Source organism: Trachemys scripta, chromosome 4 (assembly GCF_013100865.1).
Source record: "Trachemys scripta elegans isolate TJP31775 chromosome 4, CAS_Tse_1.0, whole genome shotgun sequence".
Lineage (NCBI taxonomy): Eukaryota > Metazoa > Chordata > Testudines > Emydidae > Trachemys > Trachemys scripta.
The window spans coordinates 116,359,339-116,368,228 of NC_048301.1; the positions used below are offsets into that span (position 1 = coordinate 116,359,339).

The 8,890-nt window shown below is 40.8% G+C and overlaps 1 protein-coding gene across 2 annotated transcripts in view; it reads right to left on the reverse strand.

Annotated features, from left to right (window-relative positions):
- CD34 (CD34 molecule) overlaps positions 1 to 7,354 on the reverse strand; it is a 28,481-nt gene extending 21,127 nt beyond the window's left edge. For both annotated transcript variants that reach the window (XM_034770555.1, XM_034770556.1), the window contains exon 1: positions 7,065 to 7,354. In XM_034770555.1, the coding sequence (XP_034626446.1) occupies positions 7,065 to 7,143 (79 nt within the window). In that variant the 5' untranslated portion in view covers positions 7,144 to 7,354. The remainder of the gene's footprint in view (positions 1 to 7,064) is intronic.
- Between the last annotated feature and the right edge of the window lie 1,536 nt (positions 7,355 to 8,890).

An 8,890-nucleotide genomic window follows, 5' to 3' on the forward strand; every position in this document is an offset into this window, starting at 1 on the left:
GTCAGCCAATCAACACTTAACCCTGCTCAGTCAGAGCCAGTAAAGAGGGATTTTGCTTTGTCTTGTAGCCTGACTTAAGTTGGCTCTTAAATAAGCCACTGACCTTAGGAGCCCTATTTCTCAGGTAGCTTCTATGATGCTTATGGCTTGTATATTTATGACAATCAGCCTCCTAGAAGAAGTTGAACCTGAATTATCGTTCCTCCTTGGCCTCACCAATTTTCAGCACTTAAACTCCTTTATTTTGCGGGATCTTGGTAAAAGAATAAGTACTTGAGGATGATCCCATGCAGAAACAGGTTGACATATGAAGCACAGTGATGCAGCACCACACTCTTAGGTACAAACACATATAGTTTGCATGAGGTACAAATACATACAGGGTCGTGCACTAGTGTACCATCTACAAGTTTTAATACATGCACTAATAGGACAATTCACTGCACTGTCCACCGGTAGTGCATACTTTCTAGCATATATACGTCATCATTCGTATGTATGCAGGGGGAGGGATAGCTCAGTGGTTTGAGCATTGGCCTGCTAAACCCAGGGTTGTGAGTTCAATCCTTGAGGGGGCCATTTAGGGATCTGGGGCAAAATCAGTACTTGGTCCTGCTAGTGAAGGCAGGGGGCTGGACTTGATGACCTTTCAAGGTCCCTTCCAGTTCTAGGAGATGGGATATCTCCATTAATTTAATTTAATTCTTGCAGTTAACATTGTAGCCATGTAAAAATCACGTAGAGCTGAATCTTGGCATACAGAAACATTCCTTAAATGTCAACAAAGGTTTGGTTTGGGTTTGATTAAAGTCCCAGGCAAAAGTCTTTATTTTAAACTAACAGGTTTGCCCATCTCTAGTGATTCAGCACCATATTATGATCTCCTGATCTACTCCTTTGGTGGTGTAGCTGGAATGTGCAAACCAAAGTAACCCCCCCCCCATCATTTTTAAAATGCACGTATCAATTGTTTTTAGCATTTAAAAATAAACTAGAAAGGCCAAGTAGATATTGTGGACAAATATTTCCCACTTAGCAGCTTTCACTCAGAAGGATCCCAAGATATAATGCAAGTTATATTTACATACAGCACTGGCTGAAATGCAGCAGTTCCTGGGATGCACAGCACCCTTGTACACCCTTGTGGGTAAGGGACATTTTGGCTTCTGACTCTAAGGCTATGTCTACACTACAGCCAGGATTGACACTCTGAGATCGATCCACCAGTGGTCAATTTAGCGGGTCTAGTGAAGACCCGCCAAATCGACTGCAGATCGCTCTCCAGTCGACCCCTGTACTCTACCCCCGACGAGAAGAGTAAGGTAAGTTGACGGGAAAATTTCTCCCATTAACCCCCCCGCGGTGTAGACCCTGCGGTAACTTGATCTAAGGTACGTTGACTCCAGCTACGTTATTCATGTAGCTGGAGTTGTATAGCCTAGGTCGACTTACCGTGATAGTGTAGGTATAGCCTTAGGCAAATGCTCAAATGAGAGGATAGATGGTTTTGAGGGGACTCAGGAGAAAAGGGTTCTACTCCTGCCTCTGCCATGGACCCACTCTGTGACCGTGGGTGAATCACTTTGGGATTAATTTTCAAAAGTGCTCAGACGGTGTGGTTCAAAGGTTTTAAAACTTCATAGGTTGACATGGTGCTAGGAATGCATCCAACTAGCTTAGTTATGAAATGTAGCCCAGCTGCCAACTATCAGCCCACAATAGTATTACTTAGCTCTTATATAGAGCTTTTCATACATGAACGTCACACACTTTGCAAAAAGGTATCATTGTCCCCATTTTACAAATGGGGAATTTGAAGCATCAAGGTGAAATAACTTGCTCAAGGTAACAAAACAGGTTAGTGGCAGAGCCAGGAATAGAACCTTAAGTACAATATCTAAAATGTATGAAAAGCAGTTCTTGGAAAGACAATAAATTGTTATAGGAATAAATCTGAATTATAGTTTAACATTTAGATTAGACAAGTACTGAATCACTCCTTATTAGCTTTCAAGTAATGTGTTTCATGATTCTGGATTTGCTTTTACCCTGAACCTATTCTAATCTTACTTCAGAGTCTGAAAAGATATGGCAACAAATTTTCTTTTGGAACAGCATAGACCTGCTCTGTTTTCATTTACTATATGTCAGTGGGAAAGAGGGAATTCTTAGCTTGCTATATAAGCCAATTTGTACATAGCTCTTAAAAGGCATCCTTCTATTGTTTAGCACGGAAGTGGAGAAATGTTGCTGGGAAACAAGATTAAAAGCCAAGGGAGAGATCAGCAAGGAAATTGATTAGGAGATGATTGCTTTGTTAAAGTTGTGCATCTGAGCTGGGTCGTGACCCAGAGAAGTGCTGAACACCTACAGCTCAGAGGTCAGTAACAAGTTGCAGGTCCTCAGAACTATGCAGGGACCTACACTTAACTATGACGTGACAGATAAATTATTCCACTAGAAGATGTTCCATCACCTTGCTTCCTAGTCTGCTATGGTGCTGGAATAGGACTGTCCCCAACTTGTTTAAAATCATGTTCATTAAGGAAGGAACAAGTGCCTTTACATCACTACAGCACCTACCGCAGAAGGTGTGTCTTTCTCTCTCCCGATAATCAACCTAGGTACTTATCTGGCCCATTGAAACAACATGAGTTCTGCATTATGTGCACATAGGTGCAAGAGCATGCTGAGTTGTAAATGCACAATTGACGTTACTGTTTTTTTATTCTAAAGAATATGTGAATTGTTTCACTCTCAATTGATGTTTTCATAGATATTATGGTACCAAATCTCAATTCTCTCTCTTAGGTAAAGATCCTGCTGCATTGCATGAAGAGATAAGAAACTGGTTATAACTGGGTTTCAGAGTAGCAGCCGTGTTAGTCTGTATCCGCAAAAAGAACAGGAGTACTTGTGGCACCTTAGAGACTAACACATTTAAATTTGTTAGTCTCTAAGGTGCCACAAGTACTCCTGTTCTTTTTGTGGTTATAACTAGTTCGGTGGTGTTGGGCAAGACAGACAGGGTCTCCAGAGTTACTATCCATTTCCAGGGAAGGGAGATTAGTTTAGCTATGGACTACGCGTGACTTGGTTGGAGGCTGCATGCCACTGACCCTTTGCTGACTGACCCATGGTACACAGGAGATTTTGGAGAAGTCTGTCAGTGCATATGGGCATAAACTTTTCATATGGTTTGTGATTTTATTGCAATGCTAGAACTTGGGCAAATTTCAGTGAGAGGTTGGACAAATTTGGAATGGGCTGGGGCCTAAATTTCAGGTAGAAACAAAGTGAAATTGGATGAGTTTGACCCCAAGGCAGGTGTTTTGGTTTGTTTTGTGGTTTCTGTGACACTCTGCACCCCACATTCAGCATAGTAATATGATTATGATATAATTATGTGGCATCTTGTACAAGGTATGCCTTGTAAGGTATCATTCTAAAAGTCTTGATCTGTTGAACATTATCTTGTTGGACTGTATGCAAAGTTATAGAAGCATAGAATATCAGGGTTGGAAGGGACCTCAGGAGGTCATCTAGTCCAACCCCCTGCTCAAAGCAGAACTAATCCCCAGACAGATTTTTGCCCCAGATCCCTAAATGGCCTCCTCAAGGATTGAACTCACAACCCTGGGCGTAGCAGGCTAATGCTCAAACCACTGAGCTATCCCTCCCTCCTGATTACATAGTTTTGCTAGGTACTGTATGTGTTACTGAAAGATGTTGTGAAGTTGAAAACACCCACAGCTAGCCTTTCAGGTACAACAATGAAGAAGCTAGACAGTGCTAATGACCCATCAACAAAGACAACTGACCTTGGAAAAGGTTTATCCTCACCAGGGAATGTTTTAGCCAGCGTATGAGTAATGGATGCTACGACTCAGCAAGGCATGCAAGGGCATGTGACCAGACCACATGACACTGAACTACATTTTGGTACCTGTATTTTTCTACAAGCTGGGCTGGGGACTTAGCTTGGAACAAAGGGTTCCCACCATATGGAAAAACTATATAAGGTGGGGAGTGACATCACCTCTTGGCCTCACTCCCCCCACAAGAGAACTCCTGGAAACATCTAAGAATCCAAGACTGAACAAGGGAAAGTGCTGGTCCCGGGCTAATGGGATTTCTAGCCTGTGTATGGAAATTTGGTGAACTGCTTGTATCATCAGTAAGGGTGAGAGATTGCTAATTCAAATCTTATCTATCTAGTATATTAGGCTTAGTTTGCATTTTTGTTTATTTGATAGATAATCTGATTTGAGCTGTTTGATATCACTTTTAATCTATCTTTCTGTAGTTAATAAACTTGTTTTATCTTAACCAGTGCGTCTTTAAGTGAAGTGTCTGGGAAAATCTCAGCTTGGTTAACACAGGCTGTTTTTTCATATCTTTCCCATATCGAGTGGGAAGTGAACTGTATTAATGAACTTGCATTGCACTGTGCAATGCAAGCTCATTCTGGGTTTATACTCCAGCAGCGGTGCAAGCCCAGGGAGCTGGGAAATTGTTGTGGTCCGTTATGAATCGATGAGAGGCTTAAGTAAGGCACTCAGGTAACTCAGTTGGGTGTGTGGTGCCACCTGCTGTTGTGTTGGGTGATAACAGGGCCTGGAGAGCTGGCTGAATCACCAGTAGAGCAGTGTGAGAGAGACCAGCCTTGCTAAATTGTTAGGGGGCACAGCGGTTCCAACGGCTCCCAGACGGCTCCCGGGGGTAACAACCTGTCACAGGTTCCCAGACCTTTATCTCCTCCTGACCAAAGAGGTTTGTTTGTATGAATCCCTGCAAATGACCAAATTTTGCACCGCACCTGCTATAAGTCTTCCTGAATGAAAATAAGGCCTTAGGAGCAACTTATTGTGGTAACAAGTGACTAGAAAGGCTAAGAAAGGATGAAGGGGAAACAACTTGTAGAATTAAGAGATGTGCAATAGAGCCTGTGCTTAGATGCTTGAAAACTGATGGCCAGAACCACTTCCTTTGCAGGAACTGGTTTTTAATATCATGCCACTGAGTTTATATATTCTTCTAGTTTGTGGACACCTGAAAAAGCTCATGTACTAGAAGCCACCAAAAAGGCAGCATTGTCTATGGACTAAGGTAAGTAACTAGGATATAGAACTCCTGGGTTCTGTTTTCACCTGTATAACTGATTCACTGTGGAACCTTGAGACATGTCACCTAGGGACTTATTTCACAGGTGCTAGGCACTCTCAGCTCCAACAGAAGTCAACGAGAAACACAAGTGTTCAGAATCTCTGAAAATCATGCCCTTAATCTCTCTGTGCTTTATTTTACTCTTATATGGAATGGAAATAATACTTTTCTATCTCACTGGGGTGTTCAGAAACTTACAGACTTGAAGGCCAGAAGGCACCATTATAATCATCTAGTCTGATCTCTGGCACATTCCAGGCCATAGAACCTCACACCCCTATGCTTGTAGTAGTGGGGCCACAGTCATTGGCTGAGTCACTGCAGTCCTCAAATCTTGATATAAAGACTTCAAATTACAGAAAATCCACCATTTACCCTAAGTGACCCATGGCCCATGTTGCAGAGAAAGGCAAACCACCCCCAGGGTCTCTGTCAATCTGATTTGGGGAATTCCTTCTTGACCCTAATATGACCATTAGTATGTGGGCAAGACCAACCAGACAGACATGTGGGAAACTAATTAACTATTTGCAAAGCACTGCAATATCCTGTACAAGTGCAGAGTATTGGCTTGGCTAATAAAAGATATCATATTTTACAGTATGTGCATTTTCTCTCAAAGTCCATTGCAGGTACAAAATTAAAAAATAACCCACCCTCCTCCCCTCCGCCCCCAAATCCTATCCCTTGATAATTTTGCCTTTACCTTTTTCCATCTCACAAGTGACTCAGATTTCTAATTCCAGAGGTATACTGTTGCACAAAAGCCTTGCTTACCACACACCTCGGACAGTCATACAATGCTGAAACACACTTTAAAGGTTTCTTCATACTGCACTTTCTGTAAGTGCATACTAAAGGCTGAGATAAAATGGCTCAAACGAGCAATATGTCATGCCAGCTTGATAGAGGAGTGAACCTGATCCTTTTTGAAATATTAGCAATGAAATATTTAAGAGGATCTACTATCTCACATTTCATTGATAAAGGGGAATATAAAGTAGGTTGGATACCTACAGGATCTTGGATGTTATTCTAAGACAGCATATTCAGACAAAAAAGTCCCCTTATAATTTATTACACCAATCTTCATTAGTATTAAGATTTTTGGTTTTAGATTAAATATATGAAAAATCTATCAAAAAGTTAAATATTGCTTAAAAAAAACAACTAAAACCCAACAAACAAAACACCCTACACAAAACAAAAACTTACACACCAAAAATCCTTAGAATTTCTCTCTCTCTTTTTTTTTTCCCCCCCTGGTGCTGAGTGTTACTTGTGGAATTAAGAAGGGTGGAGGATTCCCCATAGTCACAGAGAGTTCATCTGAGGAAGCAAAGGTTTATTGGAAGCAAGCAGATTTTTTATAATACCAGGTGTTGTAGTTACACTTGTTTTTTAACTAAATATTTAATGCCTATAAAATAATCATCACAAATTAGAAACCTCTGTCCTTTTAGGCTAATGCAGAGCAACAAATGACACACATTCATTAGAGGTACTCCGTACATTTACATCTTCCTTATAACATGGTTTCTAATGGGATGCTTTCAGATCTTGGTTCCCAACTCTGCTTAAAGCTGTAATAATTCCTGTTCAGAACACTCATTTTTGGCTGTTTTGGGGCAAATGGACTGGGGAAGTGTCCTTCCTCTACAGATAATGTCCTCAATATAATGCTCTCCACATAAATCTGCTCCAATTTTATTGAACATACATTATATCACACTTATAGTACACTGACTCTTTTCCCTACCTTGCTATCCAAGGAGCAGTAGTACAGAGAGGTATTTCCCAGTTCATTATTTCGCATCCACCACCCCCCCCAGCTACTCTATTTTGTGCTTAACGCATTTAGTAGCCATAAATGTAGCCTTTTTATGTTTAATACTCACCCATCAAGCTCAGAACATAGAACATTGTCCAGAAAAGCTGCTTCCTCTTCGTTGCTTTTAAACTCCCCAGTAACAACATCCCTGCTGATTACTTATAAGCAAAACTGGATATTACTTTAGTACTCTTGGGTTTTTAAGTTCTGCTGCAGCTCTGTTGAGACCGTGTGCAGCTCCCCTTTAGTTCAAATCTTTGAGGCCAGTAACATATGGGGTGGAATTCCCTTGCACGGGTTATGCTTGTGGTTCCAAATTATGAGGTGGCGATTGTCCAAAGCGTGATCTAGCTTTAAATAGTTCATAGCAATCTCACTATCACATTGTTAACTTTTTCCCCTCCCCTATATCCTTTTTTTTTTTTTTTTTTAAACATGACACATGCTTAACTCTTTCATGGAAGCTGATTCCTTTCACTTTAAAAATGAAGAGAGATGTACAATTTGCATTACACTGAAAGTGAGCATAATATGGCTTGTGTAGTTAAAGTAAAATTCCCCTTTTACCCTGATTTAATATAACTTGAAAGCAGTATAAAAATATGAAATTACATATCCACCCACACCCACCCCTGTATGGTAATATTGCAGGAACTTTGAAGGCGTTTAGAATCTGGGATTTTTTGAGTAATTAAATTAAGAATGAACCTGGGGCCAAACCCATCACTGACTGAAATAGGAACAATGCCGTTTACTTCAATGCTGAATTCACTTAGGCCAGCAGTGAACATGGTTCACAGATGAAAGGGCTTTGAAACTTATGGTCAGTATTGGGACTGAGTACCTTCTAGATAAAAACGAGTTCTGAAGCCTTGGAGGGAGGCCTAGACGCAACCTCCTGCAGCTTACTTCTGTTGATAACAAATGCAGCTAAGGGTGCAAATTCATGAATTCTAAAGGCCAAATATTTGGTTTTCGCTGGTACCCTGATGAGACTCAGGGACAAGTCATTTCTAGCAAGAATGATTTAACACACTCAGGGAAAAGGATGTCCTACATCAGTCAAGTAAATCCCCTCCTTACTCCTTTCAATTCAGATGGAGGGCAAGTTGCTTTTTCCTGCCCATTTTCTCTGTTTCCTGTTCTTCTCTATTTAGTTTGTTTCCTTTTCCTTTCCTTCGCAGCAAAAAATAACCTTAGAACAGGAGACCTCCCATTTTTCAAAATAAGGGTTACATCTTAACAAAGAATCTCAAACATCTTCCTTCCCAGTCATGATTGTGCCGCACCCCCCACAGCACCACTCCCCCACCTGTTTGTGCTAACTAGTTCTACTTAGGTAGAAATTTAGCATTAGGAAAGTATTTACTGTAATTTTAGCTGCCTTGATGAATTTTAGTAGGTGGAAAGATGAGTCACCACCTTTTGACCAACAAACTCTCCATGGGTCAACAACAAACACACACCAGACAAGTTTGGGAACTTTGTTCCAAGAATATATAATCCATAAACTTGACAGGCTGCTCTCATAGTCATCCTGTGGATGGTGAACTCGACTGAAGCCATAAATCTGAGTTCTGGTCCTGGCTGTGTCACTAACATTGTGGTCTTCACTAAGTCACTTAAACTCTGACTCAGTTTCCTCCCCCATAAACTGACAATAACCATTCGCTCCGTTTGTAAGGAACTTTGAGATCCTCAGGTAAAAAGACACTCTGTAAGTGCTATATATTGTTCTGACGTCACATTGGTGAGACTCAAAAGTAAATCGATCAGAATCAATGGAGCAGACTGAGGCACTAGACCCTAGAGCGCAATTTGGAGATTTGTCAAAGGTACAAATTGTTCCTTTAATATTATACATTTTAATATAAGAAGAAAAAAAACTACTGT